General features: G+C 40.4%; 1 protein-coding gene across 1 annotated transcript in view; it reads left to right on the forward strand.

Moving 5' to 3' along the window:
• CCDC102B (coiled-coil domain containing 102B) overlaps positions 1 to 22742 on the forward strand; it is a 371099-nt gene that overhangs the window by 50347 nt on the left and 298010 nt on the right. The window contains exons 2-4 of the mRNA XM_038388290.2: positions 573 to 1190; positions 8915 to 9117; positions 15290 to 15398. Of these exons, the coding sequence (XP_038244218.2) occupies positions 600 to 1190; positions 8915 to 9117; positions 15290 to 15398 (903 nt within the window). The 5' untranslated portion in view covers positions 573 to 599. The remainder of the gene's footprint in view (positions 1 to 572; positions 1191 to 8914; positions 9118 to 15289; positions 15399 to 22742) is intronic.

Raw genomic sequence — 22742 nt, forward strand, 5'->3', positions numbered from 1 at the left:
TGTCACTTTTCCTTAAGATACTGAGTAGGTGAGTAAGGGGGCACAAGTGACTGCCCTATGCAGCCTGCTCAATTCACCACTCTGTGTGTGGGGCTGAAAGTAAGTACTAGTCATCCCTTTCCCCAAGCAGGTGAGTAGAAGCGGTTATAGAGAAGTGGGGAATGGGTGGAATCAAGGTTTTACTCCTCTCACCCCAAGCACTGGCTAGCAGAGCTGAGTTAGTTTCATGTGGGAAGTGTTCTGTAGATGACGGTAGCAAAGAAGAATGGGGATAGACGATCCCTGTGCTGCTCTTGGTGTTGAGACTGCTATATGTCACCCCTTATGGAAATCTTAATTTTCTTGAGAGGATGAAGTCTTGAGATCATTAGTTTTGTTGTATTCTTTTCTTATGCATGCAAATTCTGAGATTTTGCTTGAACAAAAACTTAAGGGCATCATAGCTTGGGCAGAAAAGTAAAGTGGAATCTACCATCTGACTTCTGATGTGCTCATGGTTCTAAAGATTTTCTAATTTATTGGACATGTGTAGTTATTTATAACTAATATTCAATTCTCCTTATCTGTTTTAGGTGTGAAATTAGATTAAGAATTGAAACATGAATCTAGACTCTGTCCATAAATTATCTGACAAGACACAGCTTTTCAGGACCCAACAAAGACAATCTTATGAACTAGCTGAAGCTTGCAAAGCAACAGGTAACCTCTGTAACTCAAGTTTACCATCTCAAAGGCTCCATCCATACTCCTCTCATCATCCTTGTATGCATATTAGTAACAACAATGACTGGGAGATTTCTGAAGAGCTCCGACTTCGGGAGCTGGAAGAAGTTAAGGCTAGAGCGGCCCAAATGGAGAAGACCATGCGCTGGTGGTCAGACTGCACAGCCAACTGGCGGGAGAAATGGAGCAAAGTTAGAGCAGAAAGGAATAAAGCCCGGGAGGAAGGGAGACAACTGAGAATCAAACTGGAGACCACAATGAAGGAACTGAATACACTGAAAAAGCTAAATCAAGACTTACTAATTGAAAAGGAAGAGTGGGAAACTGAAGTCACTTGGAAAAAGAAACCCAATTTCTCAGAGATGCCCTGTATGACAGAAAAGGAGTACCCATTTGTGTGTCTGGAACAAGAACCTGTTAAAGATGTGATCAAGAACAAGATCCTTGTAGTACAAGAAACACATAAGGTAAAGGGAACTATACATTTTGTATCTTCAGAAATCTTCATTTTTAGCAAGACTACATAAGGTCTACTTTTCTATGCTTCATGGTAACATTGTACATGTATGCTTGTCTCCATTACTAAAATTTCGGTACATAAAGCTTTGTTTATATATAAACTAGAAGACCAATTTGCATTATCACTCATATATAAACAGTTGTCATGAGGGCAGTTACCTGAGATGATGATTTGGGCTCCCCTATGACTTGTATAATTTTTCCCCCTTCAAAAAGCAATGTAGATTTTCTGGTGTCCAGTCATTAATGTCTTTACTGGTCTATGGACACAGGTAGAACTGAAAATGAGTGGAAGCAATTTATATAGTCTGGTCTTCCAAAATTCTTCCTGCCCTTCACAGTTAATTCTAGATTCTAGTGAATAACTTGAGTTCCTTGAGGGAGGCGGGGGGACATCCCCTTCCTGCAGAACAGGAGTATTATTAAAGAGCCAGGACTGTAGTTATGTTGTTTCTTGCTAATATAGGATCAGAAGGTGGCCATGGACTCTTAATGAGTAGAATAGCTTGGTGCAACTTTTCCAGCTCTACAGTTGCCTGTTTTAAAATAAAGGAGCTAGTTTTAGCAAATGAACTGTACCCTCTTTTTTTGTAGGTATTCATTCCAAGCCCTGGATATATATTATATACCCATCTTAAACAGCATCACCTATAACCTGTATTGAGGTTTTATAACCTGTATATAGGCCTGATTCAAAGCCCAGTCAACTCAAACTTTGCATTGACGTGAATAGACTACGAATCGGGGCCTTCATCATGTACATCTTTTGTTGGAATTTCCACTGACACTGCTGTGAGGTGAACTACCCTGTGCTTTGACCCTGAGTAAACATTTTACTGGCACTTGAGAATCAACCTGAAAAAAGATTCTGACTGATTATACATTTTGTTGTGTGTTTCTTCTGTATGCACACTCAGAAAAGGGGCTTAGACATAGAGCCAAATTCTTTGCTAATGTAATTACTCCAAAGAATTTTGGCCTCAAGTTTATTATGAACTCTAAGATTTTTGCAACAATTGGAAAATTATATTTGAACCTTATTCAGGAGGACTAGCCAGTAATTTGATTCTTATGTGTTAGGCAGTTTCCTGGTAGTTCACCAGGCTTAATGAAAATGTTGTGCTGTGTTATGATTTGTCCTGGTGGTGGTATTATTATCATTATCATCATCATCATCCAACTTTTTTTTGTCAGGCTGACCTCGACGAGTGGTCACATCATGTAACGAAGATATTTTTCATTTACTCTAAGAAGAAATGAAATAAATACAAAACACTATGTTCCTAATTATTTTTACACAAAGGATCCTTTTAAAACTATATTTGCAATATTTATTTTAAAATGAATTCATTTAATTAGACAAAGTGATTATTCAAGGTATACACATTGGTCTTTTAATCTATTCATTTAATCGCCACTGACATCCATAAAAAGTGTAATACTTCTCCTGACTTTACTACTAAACATGCACATTATGATCAGTGCATCTATCTTTGTTATAGAAGACAATTACAGTGTGCTATTTGTTATTTAGCAATCCTATTTAAAACTCAAAACCACTGTAATACAGAACTCAAATCAATGAACACCCAAACAGTATTTTCTGTATAGTCCAATGGTGAAACTCTGGCCCTAAAGATTTTCCATTGACTTCAACAGGGCTGAAACTTCACCCCAAGTCTCGAATCTGCGCAGACGTATGTTATAACTATGTTTCAGAGTGACTAAAATGTGTTAATGTGCAGGGCCTAAAGGAGGGAATGACAAAAATATATTTAATAGTATATCTCCTTCACTGATGAAGGATAATATACCAGCTTCAATTTGAGGTTTTATAGTTTCAGCGTGTTAAAATTGCCTGGAAATATCCATTACCTAATTTATAGTATCTTTATAATATAATTTTCAGACATGTTAAAAAGTTTTGGTAATGTCAGTCGACAGAATTGTCAGAACAGTACAGAGGTTTATTGAGAGAAACGAATTAGTTTATAAACTAATTGGAGGAAAACACAATTATTGTATTTCTGAGTTAGCTGGATTTCTCTTGGGAGAACTTCAATATACTTACTTATGGATTAAATTTTGTTCCCACAATTCTTTATGCAAAATCATTTGCCTTCACAAAACAGAAATGTATTTAGGCATAAACTCTGTTCCCTTCCCCTGCACCATTTCCGTCCCTCCAGAAAAAACCCAGTGGACATCAATGGATTTGGATTCGGGGTCATATCTGGGACTTTTTCAAAATGCTAGTTGGAAAGAATATTTCAATGCCTGAGAGAAATAGACCCTTGGCTTCACACCACTCTGGTTGGATACATCTTTTTTGGGGTGTAGAGCAGGGGTCTCAAACTGAAATTACCACGAGGGCCACATGAGGACTAACACATTGGCCCGAGGGCTGCATCACTGAAATCTTGAGATGTGTGGGGTGATGCTGAATGGCTCGCCTGCCCCGTCAGCTACTCTGGAGGTATCAAGCGGGATTGATCTGAAGGGAAAACCGAAAGCCTGGGCCAGGCACTTGGCTCTCACCTCCTGAAATCTAGGATTTCAAGCCAAACTGGTGATACATGATATAAGTTTGCTGGTCTCAGCTTAGGCTCCAGTGGTCAAGTCTCTTGTGACTCTTGTTGATTTAAGGGCTCTGGGGCCAGAGGTATGGCAACATGTGCAAGATGCAGTCCTTGAGAGTCCCCCAGCTCTGAGCACTTGGGCTGGGGTTTAAAGGCAAGAGGACACTAGCTTCCACAAGGCGATGTTCTGTTGTAACCATTCCTGTGGGGGAAGAGCTCCTAGTCATGTACACAAAAGAATGGAAAACGCTTAGGAGCAGCCAGCTGCAGTTTGTAGGCAGGGAGCATGTGCAGTGTGTGAGCACATGTCTTATAGCAGGAGGTGCTGTCTTGAGAGCATGGGGGATAAAGGCACATTGATCTGATTCAAGTAAACAAAACCATCCAACCCCCACCCTGAAGAGAACTTCCCACCCAAATCGCTCATCCCACAGCGCTGCAAACCTTCCACCTTCGGCAGACAGCAGCCAAAGCAGAATGCCAAACCACTTCACTTAAACAACAAAACACGCCCCCTCCCTGCCCCTATTCCAACACCTTCCCCAAATCCCCGCCCTGGCCCCTCCTCCTCCCCATCTCCTCCCCTGAGCACACCACATTTCCACTCCTCCTGTCCAATCCCCCCAGAGCGTGCAACAGCTGTTTGGTGGCAGCAAGTGCTGGGAGGTAGGCGGGGGAGTGGGGAGCTTGGATGCAGAGCACCCACTAATTTTTCCCTGTGCATGCTCCAGCCCCTGAGCAACCATGGAGTCAGCGTCTATGGCAGGCTGTAGAAAATAACTCCATGGGCCGCATGCGCATCGAGGGCTGCGTGTTTGAGACTCCTGGTGTAGAGTGCCACCAACCACGCTAGCTGATCATCAAGGCGGTCAGGCATTACTTACCACAGTCTATTGGCCTCACATATTGATATGCAAGGTATGTGACAGGTATCAGAGTAGCAGCCATGTTAGTCTGTATTCGCAAAAAGAAAAGGAGTCCATGTACATGTACAGCCACACAGAAGGAAAAATCACATACTTTGAAGAAAAGGAGTACTTGTGGCACCTTAGAAACTAACAACTATTTGAGCATAAGCTTTCGTGAGCTACAGCTCACTTCATCGGATGCATTTGGTGGAAAAAAACAGAGAGAGATTTATACACACCACACACACACACACACACACACACAGAGAACATGAAACAATGGGTTTATCATACACACTGTAAGGAGAGTGATCACTTAAGATAAGCCATACCAGCAGGTAGGGAGGTGGGGGAAAGAAGAAAATCTTGTGGTGATATCAAGGTAGGCCATTTCCAGCAGTTGACAAGAACATCTGAGAAAACAGTGGGGGTTGCGGGGGGGGCGGGGGAATAACATGAGGAAATAGTTTTACTTTGTGTAATGACCCATCCACACCCAGTCTCTATTCAAGCCTAAGTTAATTGTATCCAGTTTGCAAATTAATTCCAATTCAGCAGTCTCTCCTTGGAGTCCGTTTTTGAAGTTTTTTTTTCTTGAAGAATAGCCACTCTCAGGTCTGTAATCGAGTGACCAGAGAGATTGAACTGTTTTCCAATTAGTTTTTGAATGTTACAATTCTTACAATTATGATTTGTGGTCCATTTATTCTTTTACGTAGAGACTGTCCAATTTGACCAATGTACATGGCAGAGGGGCATTGCTAGCACATGATGGCATATATCACATTGGTAGATGCACAGGTGAATGAGCCTCTGATAGTGTGGCTGATGGGATTAGGCCCTATGATGGTATCCCTGATAGATATGTGGACAGAGTTGGCAACGGCTTGTTGCAAGGATAGGTTCCTGGGTTAGTGGTTCTGATGTGTGGTATGTTGTTGCTGGTGAGTATTTGCTTCAGGTTGGGAGGCTGTCTGTAAGCAAGGACTGGCCTGTCTCCCAAGATCTGTGAGAGTGATGGTCATCCTTCAGGATAGGTGTAGATCCTGATGATGTGTGGAGAGGTTTTAGTTGGGGGCTGAAGGTGATGGCTAGTGGCGTTGTGTTGTTTTCTTCGTTGGGCCTGTCCTGTAGTAGGTGACTTCTGGGTACTCTTCTGGCTCTGTCAATCTGTTTCTTCACTTCAGCAGGTGGGTATTGTAGTTGTAAGAATGCTTGATAGAGATCTTGTAGGTGTTTGTCTCTGTCTGAGGGGTTGGAGCAAATGCGGTTATATCGTAGAGCTTGGCTGTAGACAATGGATCGTGTGGTGTGATCTGGGTAAAAGCTGGAGGCATGTAGGTAGGAATAGCAGTCAGTAGGTTTCCAGTATAGGATGGTGTTTATGTGACCATCGCTTATTAGCACTGTAGTGTCCAGGAAGTGGATCTCTTGTGTGGACTGGTCCAGGCTGAGGTTGATGGTGGGATGCAAATTGTTGAAATCATGGTGTAATTCCTCAAGGGCTTCTTTTCCATGGATCCAGATGATGAAGTGTCATCAATGTAGTGCAAGTAGAGTAGGGGCATTAGGAGATGAGAGCTGAGGAAGCGTTGTCCTAAGTCAGCTATAAAAATGTTGGCATACTGTGGGGCCATGCTGGTACCCATCACAGTGCCGCAGATTTGAAGGTATTATCCCCAAATGTGAAATAGTTATGGATGGAGAACAAAGTCACAAAGTTCAGCCACTACGTTAGCCGTGACATTATCAGGGATACTGTTCCTGATGGCTTGTAGTCCATCTTTGCGTGGAATGTTGGTGTAGAGGGCTTCTACATCCATAGTGGCCAGGATGGTGTTTTTAGGAAGATCACCAATGGATTGTAGTTTCTTCAGGAAGTCAGTGGTGTCTCGAAGATAGCTGAAGGTGCTGGTAGCATAGGGCCTGAGGAGGGAGTCTACATAGCCAGACAATCCTGCTGTCAGGGTGCCAGTGCCTGAGATGACGGGGCATCCAGGATTTCCAGGTTTATGGATCTTGTTCGCAGGTCGGGGTTCCAGGGGTGCGTCTGTGTGCATTTGTTCTTGTGCTTTTTCAGGGAGTTTTTTGAGGAAATGCTGTAGTTTCTTTTGGTTACCCTCAGTGGGATCAGAGGGTAATGGCTTGTACAAAGTGATGTTGGAGAGCTGCCTAGTAGCCTCTTGTTCATATTCCGACCTATTCATGATGACGACAGCACCTCCTTTGTCAGCCTTTTTGATTATGATGTCAGAGTTGTTTCTAAGGCTGTGGATGGCATTGTGTTCTGCACGGCTGAGGTTATGGGGCAAGTGATGCTGCTTTTCCACAATTTCAGCCCGTGCACGTTGACAGAAGCACTCTATGTAGAAGACGAGTCTGTTGTTTCGACCTTCAGGAGGAGTCCACCCAGAATCCTTCTTTCTGTAGTGCTGGTAGGGAAGGTCTCTGTGGGTTTGTATGTTGTCCAGAGGTATGTTGGAAATATTCCTTGAGTCGGAGAGGTTGAAAATAGGTTTCTAGGTCACCACAGAACTGTATCATGTTCATGGGTGGTGGAGGGGCAAAAGGAGAGGCCCCAAGATAGGACAGATTCTTCTGCTGGGCTAAGAGTATAGTTGGATAGATTAACAATATTGCCGGGTGGGTTAAGGGAACCCACAGAGACCTTGCTTCCATGATTCCACCATGATTTCAACAATTTGCATCCCACCATCAACCTCAGCCTGGACCAGTCCACACAAGAGATCCACTTCCTGGACACTTCGGTGCTAATAAGCGATGGTCACATAAACACCATCCTATACTGGAAACCTACTGACTGCTATTCCTACCTACATGCCTCCAGCTTTTACCCAGATCACACCACACGATCCATTGTCTACAGCCAAGCTCTACGATATAACCGCATTTGCTCCAACCCCTCAGACAGAGACAAACACCTACAAGATCTCTCTCAAGCATTCTTACAACTACAATACCCACCTGCTGAAGTGAAGAAACAGATTGACAGAGCCAGAAGAGTACCCAGAAGTCACCTACTACAGGACAGGCCCAACAAAGAAAACAACAGAACGCCACTAGCCATCACCTTCAGCCCCCAACTAAAACCTCTCCAACACATCATCAAGGATCTATAACCTATCCTGAAGGATGACCCATCGCTCTCACAGATCTTGGGAGACAGGCCAGTCCTTGCTTACAGACAGCCTCCCAACCTGAAGCAAATACTCACCAGCAACCACACAACAGAACCACTAACCCAGGAACCTGTCCTTGCAACAAAGCCCATTGCCAACTCTGTCCACATATCTATTCAGGGGACACCATCGTAGGGCCTAATCACATCAGCCACACTATCAGAGGCTCGTTCACCTGCGCATCTACCAATGTGATATATGCCATCATGTGCCAGCAATGCCCCTCTGCCATGTACATTGGCCAAACTGGACAGTCTCTGCTTAAAGAATGAATGGACACAAATCAGACGTCAAGAATTATAACATTCAAAAACCAGTTGGAGAACACTTCAATCTCTCTGGTCACTTGATTACAGACCTGAGAGTGGCTATTCTTCAACAAAAAAAACTTCAAAAACAGACTCCAAGGAGAGACTGCTGAGTTGGAATTAATTTGAAAACTGGATACAATTAACTTAGGCTTGAATAGAGACTGGGTGTGGATGGGTCATTACACAAAGTAAAACTATTTCCTCATGTTATCCCCCACCCCGCAACCCCCCACTGTTCTCAGATGTTCTTGTCAACTGCTGGAAATGGCCTTGATTATCACCACAAAAGGTTTTTTTCCTTCCCCCCTCCCTCCCTACCTGCTGGTAATAACTCACCTTAAGTGATCATTCTCCTTACAGTGTGTATGATAAACCCATTGTTTCATGTTCTCTGTGTGTGTGTATATAAATCTCCCCACTGTATTTTCCATTGAATGCATCCGATGAAGTGAGCTGTAGCTCACGAAGGCTTATGCTCAAATAAATTTTAGTCTCTAAGGTGCCAAAAGTACTCCTTTTCTTCAAGGTATGTGATTCTTCCTTCTGTGCGGCTGTACATGTTTGAAGAGCATGACAGTCCTTGTAGACTTCATTATGAGATGGCTGTTCCTTTCATATGTTGGTCTTTCTGGCTTAGGATGTTTTGTTCTTGTGTTTTTTTTTTTTTTCTTCAGGAGGTAGAGACAACTGAAAACACATTAAGAAAGAACCAAGCTATGAGATTCAATCTGAGGCTTCCTGACTCCTTTGCTCCTGGTATCAGTCTGGAAAAGCCTAGACAAAGGCTCGACAACATTCAAAAGAATGAATTAATACATGTTTCTGCTTTGCATTTGCAATTGGATGAGTCACAGAAAGTCTTACAGAAGGAAAAAGAGTAAGTACAAAATTGCTTCTCCCTCGTGCAAGTTACTTAAGTAAAACCAGTGTTCTAAAATGGTCACATGACCATTAGTTTCTGTTAAGAGGCATATATTTAAATATTTTCTGAGGAAAAAACTTATAATAGGGATGTTTGTTTTATGTTGTTGACAACATACTTCTGCGTTTTGTGAAGTTTCCTCGATATTTCTTATGTTTGGTGTTACATACTTGAGACTCTATATGACTATCTGGAAAAATGTGAAGTTGGAATTGGCTAAGGATGTTTCTTGCTATTGAATATCAGTATTACTGTACCTGGTCTTTGGTATGTTAAGTTACCGGAATGTATTGTCCATAGCATTACACTTGGAAGCTTCAGCTAGTGCAGAATGACTCCCTGTATGCTCAGCTATGCGAGGCTTTGGGTTGAAAGGTGCTACACAGGTACAAAGTATTAATAGTATTATCAGTACACTTCAAAATAAGCTCCCTCTAGGAACTGGATAACTTAAGACTAGAAAAAGAATACAGATCCTTCATTTAAAAACATTAATCAGAATAGACAATAAAATGGCAGATGAAATTCAGTGTTGATAAATGCGAAGTAATGCACATTGTAAAACTGAAGTCCAACTATACATACAAAATGATCAGTTTTAAATTAGCTGTTACCACTCGAGAGATATCTTGGAGTCACTGTGAATGGTTCTGAAAACATCCACTCAATGTGTAACGAGAGTCAAAAATACTAACAGAATGTTGGGAATCATTAGGAAAAAGATAAGACAGAAAATATCATATTGCCTCTATATAAATCCATGGTATGCCCACATTTTGAATACTGCGTGCAGATGTGGTTGCCCCATCTCAAAAAAAGATGTATTGGAATTGGAAAAGGTTCAGAAAAGTGCAACAAATGATTAGGGGTTTGGAACAGCTTCCCTATAAGGAGAGATTAATAAGACTGGGATTTTTCATGTTGGAAAAGAGATGATTAGGGGAGATATGATAGAGGTCTGTAAAACCATGACTGGTGTGGAGATAGTAAATAAGGAAGTGTTATTTATTCCTTCTCACAATACAAGAACCTAGGGGTCACAAAATGAAATTAATAGGCAGCAGGTATAAAAGAAACAAAAGGAAGTATTTATTCATACAGTGCACAGTCAACCTGTGGAACTCTTTGCCAGAAGATGTTGTGAAGGCCAAGACTGTAACAGGATTCAAAAAAGAACTAGATAAATTCATGGAGGATAGGGTCCCTCAGTGGCTAGTAGCCAGAATGGGCAGGGATGCAAGACCATGCTCTGAAGTGTTCCTAGCCTCTGTTTGCCAAAGCTGGGAATGGGCGACCTGGGGTGGATCACTTGATGATTACCTGTTCTGCTCATTCCCTCTGAAGCACCTGGCATTGGCCACTGTCGGGGACAGGATACTGGGCTAGATGAACCATTGGTCAGACCCAGTATGACCATTCGTATGTTTGTCTGAGATAAGTAGTGAATGTCTAGTATCTGTTTGGTGCTTTGAAGGAAGAGACTTGGTAATCTCATTCTAGCTAGTAAGAGACAGGTGTCTGCATCAGAGCAATTAGTGGGAATAAGGGATTAGCTGATCATCCCTGTGAATGGTCAGTCTAGAAAAAGTATTGAAGAATGTCGATTGGATCTTGCAAGAAAACTTGCAATGTGTGTTGTACCCATGAAGTCAGAAGACTTCAATCACCAGAACTGTTGTTCCAATAAGAACTTACGTTAACTGAAAAAGGAAAAGGAAGAACATTTCTCCTCCTCAGCAACAGCAGAAGTAGATTAAAAAAATTCAGTTCAAAGAATCAGCAACAATAGGCTATGATGGAGCAATGTTTTCTATTATTCCTTTTTTTTTTTTTTTTTTTTTTTTTTTTTGCAGCTATCTTGTGGGTATTGTAGTCTGTGGGCATGTTTGTTTATGGATCAGTTTTGACATGCAATATGTGCAAGACTATCACACAGCTATTTTTCACCATAATAACAGAATGTTTCTCAAGGATATAGTGCCTGTATTTTCTGTATAAATCTGTTTGCTCTCTTAAACTCACCACAGAGCACTGTAAGTGGGTGGCTGATGTTAGTAGTCTCAAGAAAATAATGTCTTTCAAATGCCTATCAAAACCAGTAAGTGCTAATAGTTTTAAGACTCTAATAGTTTAAAATAAGTGCAACCTGTTGAAAATATTAAAGTTCTTGCAAGTTTCATTTTGTCCCCAACTGGGCATGCAGTTAACAGTTTTAATTGTGCAACACTCTTGCATCTTCCAAAAATGGAGCCTGCCCTGTGATCTCTCACAGTTTCTTAGATCCAACACTATGGTGTGGTAAATGCCTCTTGTATGTGATATGCACCTCAGCTCCCACTGATTCCAAGGGGAGTTGAAGGTATTCAGAACCTAGAAGGAGGCACTTAATACTTCTCTAGCAGAGAGAAAAATAAACTGGGAATCGGAAGACCCAGTTTCTATTCTTGGCTCTCCCATTTGATCTGCAGTTTAACCTTGGGTAAGTCACTTCACTTTTCTGTGCCTGTATTTTCCCCTCATGCTCTTTATCTGCCTTACTTAGATTGCAAACTCTTGAGGGTAGGGACTGCCTCTTATGTGTTTTTGTACAGTTTCTAGGCCAATGGAACAACAGACTCAATGGGAGTCTCTGAATACTGGTGCTACTGTAACACAAATAATAAATTAGTACTTCATATCCTCATCATGCCATTTGTAAGCACAGTATATAGGAAAACTCCACTTTCCAATGATATTATCTACATAGCCGTTCAATATGTACATTTGATACAACTACCCAAATAAGGCATTTTACACTCATTAGAAGTTCCTTCTTTAATTTACAGTTTCATCCTTTTGCTGTCCAGTGTGTTAAATGTCCTTTCTATTTTGTTAATTCACTTTCACTTCTCCTGTAAGGTCAGGATCACACTTCCCGTTATACGTTGTAAAGGTGTGAATTCATCTCTTTAGCTGTCCTGTGCTTCACTGTCTGCTGTTTTTCATGGTTGCTCATCAGCCTGGTATCATTATTTTAGCCTTGACTATGCTAATGATGGCTTCAGTTTTCTCATCCTGTTCAGCTGTAATGTATTATTGCTGGTCATGATGGCCTATGAGAGTAATATTTTCTTCAGACATCAACTATTCTCTGAATTAAAAAAAAAAATAAAAAATCAAATTGCGTTTTCTAAACGATATCCAAACTACTGCTTCCTGGCAGAAAACTCAACCTCATTATTGAGAAAAGGGGTGAGACAATGTTATTTATTAGTTGTATTACCATAGCGTTTAGGAGAATTAGTCATGGACCAGGACCCCATTGGGCTAGGCACAGACACAGAATAAAAAGATGCTCCTTGTGCAGAGCTTATTATCTCAGGATAAGATGAGAGACAACAGATAGATAAGGAAGTACAAGGAAACAATGAGACAATATTGATAAACGTGATAGGCAGTGGTATCAGCACAGCAGCGCACTAACTGTTATCAAGTTTTTGAAGGCATTGTTGCAAAAGCGTTTTTTTACCCCCATCTTTATTTTACACCACTGCTAATCTATAGTAATGGGTGTATGTGCCATCTGGCACTTGATCACCATATAGCAGAAAGAAGAGCACTTAGAGTTTATAAGATCTGTTTAGGTTTAGTACTTCGGTCAACTAAGCTAATTATGGGTTTATAACAATGTTCATAAAATGACAGGTTTCAGAGTAGTAGCCGTGTTAGTCTGTATTCGCAAAAAGAAAAGGAGTACTTGTGGCACCTTAGAGACTAACAAATTTATTTGAGCATAAGCTTTCGTGAGCTACAGCTCACTCTATTGGTTGCATCCGATGAAGTGAGCTGTAGCTCACGAAAGCTTATGCTCAAATAAATTTGTTAGTCTCTAAGGTGCCACAAGTCCTCCTTTTCTTTTTTCTTTTCAACTATTCGACTTGTCTGGTTTTCTAGTCCTCCTTTGTCCCTTGTGCTTTACAAAGCACCTCCTATTATAATAAACACTTTTTCAAAAACTAATAAGACTAAAATAACGTAAACATTTAAATGTTTGGACATCTTCCTCCTCCTGCTGCCAGACTAAGATGTAGTTATAATCTAATGGAATACATCTAGGCTTTATGATGCTGATCTGATTTCATAATACTGTTGTGATTATGATCCAAGTGTATTATATGTAATACCCTTTGTCTAATTGCCATTTTCTAACAATGAGTAATGACCCACCTCAAGGGACCCAGAGCCCAGGCTGCAGTCAGAGCCTAAATGTCTACACAGCAATTAAACACGCTTTAGCCTGAGTCCTGTGAGCCCAAGTCAGCTGGCACAGGCCAGCCGTGGGTGTCAAATTGCAGTGTAGACATATCCTGTCTGGTGCTCTCTGCTGCTCTAAATCCTATTTCTTTAGATCTCTGGATAATGGTAGAAAATAATGCTTTAATTGTTTTGAATAAAGGGTAAAGACAGCAATCAGAGTTCATTATTTAAATACTACCGTACATTTCTCTAAGAGGAATCAGATTGTTCTTCATGCATTATGTAGTCTTAATATTTTCATAGATATTGTCTTGGTTGTAGGAGTAAATAGAGCTTCATACCCAAGTATCTTGATAGAGGCAAGTAAATGTTAAAAGATGTCATCTTCACGAAGATGTAAAGTCCTTCTGAGATCAACACATCCTCATTTCCAAAATATTTCTAGCAGTTTCCTTCAGGAGCAAATAATATTTTAAATGGCTAGAGAATACAAAAAAAATTTGAAAGCATTTCATTTGGGTTATTAATGTCTAAATTAGAACATTTATGGTTTCCATTCAGTACTGTGCATATGTTATGTGTATGTCCCCTTCCAATACTCCTCTAACTGTACTTAGACACAGTGAATATGGTCTTTGAAAATTTCATTACAAACTACCCAATGTAAAGGTCAGAAAGAAACAAATCTTAAAAAAAAAAAAAAAAGCCAAGTGTTCAAATTGCAATCCTGAGAGCTCTATTCAAATAAAATTATTTTATGGCTTACAGAGTACGGGAACCAGAGAAAAAGTGCACTCATCTGATTGAAATATCGCAAACCATCATGCTTGCAAAAGCATATTATCATGCTTCGGTCAGCCTAGTCCCTGAAATTAGGAGACAGTGCAAACAGATCACAACTTTCTGCAATCTGTGAGAGCTGTAGGAGGCTGGCAAAGTTTGAAAGAAGAGTACTTGTGGCTGGGAGAGAAGCATGAGTAGCTGCTGATGTACTGATTCATACCTCCATTTAGAGTTTTCTATTGATGGAGTACTTAGGGAATAAGCAGTGAAATTTTAATGCTGCTTGCCTACCAGGCCTAGAGGAAACAGGATATGCCTTTCCAGGAAGTAAAAGTTCAAGGATTTTCATTTTTCACAGAAGACTAAAAAAAGGAGTGCTCACACCATCTAGAAATGGTGGTATATCAACCTTTTTTTTTTTTTTTTCCAGCATTGTGGACTTTTTTCCAGGTGTTGAAAATGAACTGCACTGACTTCAGTGAAGGACCTAGCACTAGGAAACTCAGAATAAAGAGGGAACTGAGATAGAACTATTCAAAAAAAAAAGTATAATTATTTATAAACAATGTATACTAAAAGCCCAGGGAAGATGAATGTGGTAAAAGGTAAAACAAAGCTCAAATAAAGTAGATCCCTGCATGGAGTGGGAAAGCAGCCTGGAGCAGGAAAAAGTGAAAACTTGATTAAGCATGATTAAGATAATCTAATGAAAGATAAAATTGGCCTTTCCCCTTTCTTTACACTCTAGTCTGTTGTTCAGATATTGCACCCATTCAGTACCTTTTCTCTGATGGTCTTTACCATGGTATATTGGGTCAATTTAATCTGGTTGAAGTCATTTCCAAGTGGCCTTTGGTTTAGCATAGCATTTCATGCATATTTCACAATGTTAGATTGTTTGGGTTCCTTTTCCTCACTTTGGTGAATCTCTTTGGCTAATCCTTTGAATATCATAAAAGTAATAGAAACATGTAATTTAAAAAACAAAAACAAAATATTATGCTCAAATCTAGAAAAGCAAGACTGTTTAAAAACAGTACAAAAGATATTCAGAATCAGCTTTATCTTAAAGATTTTTTTAATGATGATTATTAAAACATTTTTATAGAATGCATTTTTCCCTGGAAAAAGAAGTCGAGAAGCTGCACTCTGATCTCTCTCAGTGGAAATGGAAATATGAAGAAATGCAACAGTCCAAGCTGGAGAGCCTGAAACAGGTGTGTTGGTAGAAAAAAAAAAAAATACTACGGCTGGGGAACAGAGAGCAAAACAAGGTTTTTTTTCCTCTGACTAACTAAAAACAGAACAGAAAGATGAGTCTGTGAAACTGATAAACAAGTAATTCTGGACTGTAGTAGATGCTTGCCCTAAAGGAAACAATATTTTCTGTATTTGACAGAAAATGTCTGTCACCATTCTCACCCTCATTCAGAGCCCATGTGCAGAGACTGACCAAACTACTGAGCCAAATTACATCATACAAGCATATTATATAGTAGTTTCATTTGGACAAAATGTTGCAAACCATGCATGTATTATGACCTAAATGGAAACTGCTTTTTTTAAAAAAAGTTGCTGAGTCCTGATAACTCTGAGTCATGATAACTCACATAAAATTCATTGAAATTTGTGGGTACTTCTGAAAATCGGGTCACTTCTATTTAGGTGTCAAAACATTGGTATATAAGAGTCTACTGTAACTTTAGGCACCTAGGTTTAGAATATATGGTTAAAGCATTTACACTTTCTTTGCCTCTATTGAGCACAAGACACCAAGAATTTTTAGGTTTTTTTTTAATTCAATTACAGTGATCCTCAAACACTTAAATTGAGGGTATGTCTTCACTACCCACTGGATCGGCAGGCAGGGATCGATCCAGCGGGGATTGATTTATCGTGTCTAGTCTAGATGCGATAAAACGACCCCGAGCACCCTCCTGTCAACTTCTGTACTCCAGCGCCGCGAGAGGCACAGGCAGAGTCGACGGAGGAGCAGCAGCAGTCGACTCACCGCAGTGGAGACACCACGGTAAGTCGATCTAAGCACGTTGACTTCAGCTACGTGAATAACGTAGCTGAAGTTGTGTAACTTAGATTGATCCCCCTTCCACAGGAGGCTTAGTCAATTGCTATTACTTAGATTACATTTTTTAAAAATGAGCATATATATATAAACTCAGCAGGGAATGCACTGTAGCAATGTTTTTACACATTTTACTTTGTTGTCCTGGATCTTCTCTTGTTTGTTATCTTAGCTTCCTTTAGATTTTGGTTTCTTTTACTCTCCTTAGTTGTTAAGTAGGAAAATCCCTCCTAATTAAATGCAAATTATTCAACTAGTCTATTATATCTCTGTGATTTAAAATATGAAGCGGATGTTTTGGTAAATTATTTTGCCCTGAGGTTTTGATCAAACATATTTGTCACTGCTGGGGGGAAGGGAGCAATCAAAATTGTTACTTTGATATATGGATAAGAGACAATTATCACGCAATTTCCAACTGCAAATCATCTTTGAATTCTTAGTTGGATACATGTTGAAAAGAAAAAACTAATTTTAACATGAGATTGATTTTGATGCAATACATAATATTGAACAAACACATACACTGAAAATATTTGTATTTAACTGTGAACAGAAAGTAACATTTTGGTATTCTGCATATCTTGGGAGTTTTGTAGGTCTGTGATTTATTTAGTTTTCAAAATTACAGGGGAAAACACTGGTTTTAGTAAATCTGATTAAAGTGAATGAAATTACCACCATGTATCTATTTTGTAAATGAAAATCCTCCATATTTTAAAATGCACAAATCTTGTGTGTGGGTGAATGTTATATGTTAGTGTTAAGAAACAAATATTCAGTTACTCTTACAAGCTTCTTGATCACAAAGCTTACCTCTCTTGAAAAATTGTCATAATGGAAAAAAATGGAAAAATATATCTATGATCTCTTTTCCCCAAATAGATATGATATCATAGCTATAGAATAGGGCATCAGTAAAAATGCAGCTTCTTAGATATTGAACTTCAGCTACATTTCAGCTAGAGCTGCCAAATTTTTTGTTTTAAATAAAACTTAGATATCAGTGTTTCAAAGACAAATTGCTGGATTTCTATCAGTTCAGTAAACAATATACTAACTGTCCTTGAAATTTCTTGTTTAATTAAAAAAAATCTACATCACACGAGATCTCAATAAATAGTTAACCCAGGTTGAGTCATACTACACCTGTACCCTGATATAATGCGGTCCTCGGGAGCCAAAAAAACTTACCGAATTATAGGTGAAACCGCGTTATATCGAACTTGCTTTGGCCTCAAGCATTTCCTTTATTAATAATCACTTCCCACTCCCTGACTGACACCTCGGAACTCCTGATCCATCCAGTGCCCACCCCTCCCTGTCCTCTGACTGCCCCAACCCCTAGCCACACCCCCGCCCCCTGACCGGCCTCCTAGGACTCCCACACCCTATCCAATGCCCCAGTTCCCTGTCCCCTGATTCCTATCCACACCCCCGCCCCCAGAACCTCCAAACCATCCAACCCCCCCTGCTCCCTGACCACCTACCGAGACCCTCTGCCCCTTATCCAACCCCTCGGCCCCGGCCTGGCACCCTTAACACGCTGCTTAGAGCAGCGTGTCAGAGCCAGACATGCTGACAGGCTGATCTGCTGGAGCGCGCAGCCCCGCCCCACAGAACGCTGCTTTACTGCGTTATAGCCAAATTCATGTTATATCGGGTTGCGTTATATTGTGGTAGAGGTATACTTAGCTTGCAAAATACTTGTTTAAATATTACTTATAAAAGGGATTTTTGAACTGACACCATCATTTTATCCATATATATACTCTATTTTCAGACTACATTACAAAGCTGAATTTTTGCTAGCTGTAAGGAAGTGAATGTAACCATGCATTTTTGTTTCTAGCTTTTTGTATTTTGTGTTTGACTGTAGTTGGACTACATTTTCTTTGTTGATTTCCTATTGTTTCTGAAATGGTTTAAAAATGTGTCATCTCTTTGTTTGAAGTCTGTTTGAACTTACTTTTGTTTGAAGTAAGTAACTTAAGTGTCATATTTTTGGTAGATAAGGCATGTGTTCACAAGTATTGTAAACACGTTAACAATGTCATGGTTGCTTTAGTAACTGATACTTTGGAAGAGCCCAGTCTGGCTAGTGTCTACCATCTAGTCCCTCTGGAATGATGGAGCTGTTCAAGAGTGTGAGATCCCATAATCCTCAAGTGATCTGGAGTGGTTGTCTGTTGTAGATAGTCTTGTAGATAGAAGCTTAAAAATATAGTTCTAAGTCTCATGGATAAAACAACTTTTCTGGGTAAAACAGAAAAGGTCTTTAGTATCCTTCTGATATACTAAAGGTATGTTGAGAGGTTCTTATCTATCTGCATTACGGATCCACCAGCTCATAGATTTGCTGCACCTGGACCAGCAATGTTAATGCAACTATGCATGAAGGGAGACACATGTTGAATCCAGTCTTCTCACTGGTCTTGGCTATCTGCAGGGTAGCTATTGTCATTATGGGGATTACAGGATCATTCATTATAGTGCAGAGTTCAACACTGGGGATAAAACAAATTCCCTTCAGCTAACCATATATAATCAATGTTGCCCATTATATCATGCAGGATTTGGAGAAATGCTAACACTCTTAGACTCAAGCACAGCCTTTTCAAGGATAATTCTAGAGTAATGAACTCTATGTACCCTTTACTCTGAGAGTATAATGGTTCTGATCTAAGTGATCACGTGGAGATATTTCACAGAAGTAACAATCTTATTTCTCTTGCCAAACAGCCTGACCACCTTCTTCAGAACAGTGGACGATCCTAGTTTTTCAGTGTCAATGCCTCTGAAGATAGCAATTAGTAGCAATGTGATTTGTTCTGCTAGTTTTTTGGAAGTACAAGATTTTTGTCAGGTTTGATGAGCTAAGAGGTATTAAGTAAAGGAGTTCAGAAACTTCAGAATTGCCATACTAGAATACAGCAGTGGTGCAGCAAAAGCAGCACTCTGTCTTAGAAAGAAGCATATGACCACAACCTACAAATAGAGAGGAAAATCTTTGGGTATTTTTAAGACTTCACTCACCCCAAATGTATTTGGAAACTATAAACTAGTTTCTAACTAGAAAAAAATACTAGAAAAAGTGACGATATGTACACAATGATGCTATCCCAGGTTCCAGTGTGTGTGGACACACCATTAAATGTATTCTGTTCAGAGTCATAAGCAAGAGAGATAGTGTGTATATATAGTTGTTAGAGTAGGGAACTGGCAGTTAAGAGGCCTGAGTTCGACACCTAAATCTGCCTCCAACCCACAATGTGAAATTGTACAAGTCATTTTATATCGCTGTGCCTTGTGTCACGGGGTTCACTTACCATTGGGCATCTCCTTGTGGCTGAGTCTGGGGATTTATTCCACTCGGGTCTGATGCCTCCCCTTCAGACAGATTGGTCTCAGGACTTGCAGTGCTCCCTCGGCCTTCCAGCCAGGTCATTGTATAGACCTCCCCTTATCAAAGTCCCACTGGGTTAGCTTTCTGTATGCCATTCCAGACAGTCTTCTGATCCAAGGCCAGGTCCTATGCCACTTCCTCAGCAGCTGGGAAACTGGGCCTGCCCACTCCAGGTTCCAGCCCAAGGATTCTTTGTCTAGCAAAGATCTGCTTCCTCCCAGCCTCTGTTGCTATTTCTCTTGACTCCTTCCTACTTCCCTTCTCTATCTCCTGGTACGGCATCTATATTTACCAGCCTAAACTCCCTTATCCTGGGGGTAACTGTACATTACGTCTTTCTTTGGTTTCTGACTCTGTAACCCCAAACACACCTCCCTTCTCCCAGGGCGTGACTGTGGACTACTTCCCCCAAAGCCCTTTTCTTCTTCTTCTTCAGATTCACTTCCTGAGTCTATGACTGCCATGCATTGTACTTAGTATCTTTTTCATGATTTAGAGTCTTGCACCTTTCCCCATATTCTTAGAGAATTGCAGAAGAGCTTTTTCTAAATGGGCCCTGTTTTCCTAGGGTTTTTTTTTTTGATGTGTTGTTAGAAATAAATTACTGTTTAATCTACAATGCCCTGTTATAATTCTAAATAGAGCCACTTTGCTTCTCCTCCCCGGGCCTTGGATTATGTCAACATTGTCAACTATAAGGCATACGACTCAGAATTTTTTCCCATTTGTTTCACTTGCTAACTGTTCTTGCCATTCCTTCCTTAGCTCATTTTTGATTAGGTGTTTAAATTCTTGTTTGCTTAAGGGAATTCCTAGGTTCATGATTAATAGCACTTTTTTGCGTATTTGTCAGCCAATTTGTTGCCGGCTATCCCTATATGTGCTGGGATCAGGCTATTACTGTGGTTATATTCAATGGTGACAGTTCAGTTATTAGCAGTAATATTTCATTAAAGATATTGCCATTTCTGCTAGCAGACTTATCACTGTAAAATTGCCTGTGGCCCTGATAAACCCAACCCTAGACAGGTTGGCTACAGCAGCTGGCCACACATCTGAAGTCCAATTTAGTGCTAGTATAATCCCTGTTTCAGAGTAGCAGCCGTGTTAGTCTGTATTCGCAAAAAGAAAAGGAGCATTTGTGACACCTTAGAGACTAACAAATTTATTTGAGCATAAGCTTTCGTGAGCTACAGCTCACTTCATCGGATGCATTTGGTGGAAAATACAGTGGGGAGACTTATATATATATATATATATATATATATATATATACACATACACACACACACACACACACACACACACACACAGAGAGAACATGAAACAATGGGTTTTATCATTCACACTGTAGGAGAGTGATCACTTAAGATGAGACATCACCAGCGGGATGGGGGGGGGGGAGGAAAACCTTGCATCCTGTAGCTCACGAAAGCTTATGCTCAAATAAATTTGTTAGTCTCTAAGGTGCCACAAGTACTCCTTTTCTTTTTGCGAATACAGACTAACATGGCTGCTACTCTGAAACCTGTCATGATACAAAGTTAGTAAGCATTACAGTTTTCTTGAGTCTGAGTGAGGCACACAGAAAGCTTTTCCCATTTATCCTGTATTTTCCTCATTGGATCTGTATATATTTGGCAATACTGTCCCCACTTGTCACCAATATATGGATTTGCTATATTTTGTATATTTATCAGTCTTCTCCCTTTATGTATTTCACTATATAATTCCATGTCTATCTCAGGGGGGAAAGTTTCCTGTGAGTATTTTCACATAACTATAAATTTTGGTCTCTTTTAATCCTCTTTTCGTTAAGATCCTTTATCCACTTCTGTAGCCTACTCACTTGGGGAATTTTGAGGGTTTCTTGTCCTCCACTTAATTCCCAATGATCATTATTTATTAGCCTTGTGTTATCTTTGCTACTACGTAGTACTTTGGCCCAAAAGTTTAAGTCTAGGAGCTTCATTCTAAGAGTGATAGGCATTTCACTGGCTGCTGTTTATAGTACATGAAGAGGTATAGTAATGAAGGCATCATGTGTGATATGCAGTGCCTGTGTTTGATATAGTCTAGTTTTCTCGGATTCCTTCCACTGATGATCCAAAGACCTGGCATCTATACTCAATAATTGATCTAATTAAAGCTTTATATAATATTGTGATCATTTTCTTATCTGCTCCTCAGAATGTTTCAGAGATCCTTTTCAGTAAGTTAATTCTGCATTTTCACTTTTCTTTAATATTTTCAATATGGTCCCTCTAAGTGAACTTATCAAATATCACAACTAAGAATTTTTAATTTTTTACTATATTTAGCTGTTCATTATCGGTTTAAATTTACAACTTTTTAGATTTTCCTTTCTGTGAAGCTCACTCCCTTAATTTTGCTTAAGGAAAATTGGAACCTTCACCAGTTTTCCCTTATACACTTAAGTGCATTATTGATTCTTTTGGCAGCTCTTTGAAGGTTTCTGCTTTTGGTCCATATGACCAGTCTCGCCCCTGCTTCTCCAGCAGCAGGTATTTGGTTGTGCGGGGCAGTGCTTACCTGGGGGGTCAAAGGAACTCCCCTTCCTCAGTACCTAGCTCCACATGCTGCCTCTGCCTGCAGGCACTACCCCTGAGCTCCCATTGGCTGCGGTTCCCAGCCAATGGGAGCTGCAGAACCAGGTCTTGGAGCAGAGCAGAGGCAGCATGTGGAGCTAGGAGCTGGAGGTTGCCACTTCCCAGGAGCTGGGTAGGGAACTTGCCCCAGCCTTGAGAACCTCTACTCCCCCAGCCATGATGCCCCTCCCTCTGAGCACCCACGACACCCCCTCAGCTGCAACCCCCCCGCGAGCACCCACAGCGTCCTCTAGGCTGCCACCCATGGCACCCACAGGGCTGTCCCTCTGAATCTTGTCCCCCCCACCACAAAGTTTTAGTCAGGGGTATATAGTAAAAGTCATAGACAGGTCACAGGCCATGATTTTTTTGTTTATTGCCCGTGACCTGTCCGTGACTTTTACTAAAAATACCTGTGACTAAAATATAGCCATACATATGACACAGTTGTCAGCAAATAACA

This window comes from Dermochelys coriacea, chromosome 2, assembly GCF_009764565.3.
Source record: "Dermochelys coriacea isolate rDerCor1 chromosome 2, rDerCor1.pri.v4, whole genome shotgun sequence".
In the NCBI taxonomy this organism is placed as follows: domain Eukaryota; kingdom Metazoa; phylum Chordata; order Testudines; family Dermochelyidae; genus Dermochelys; species Dermochelys coriacea.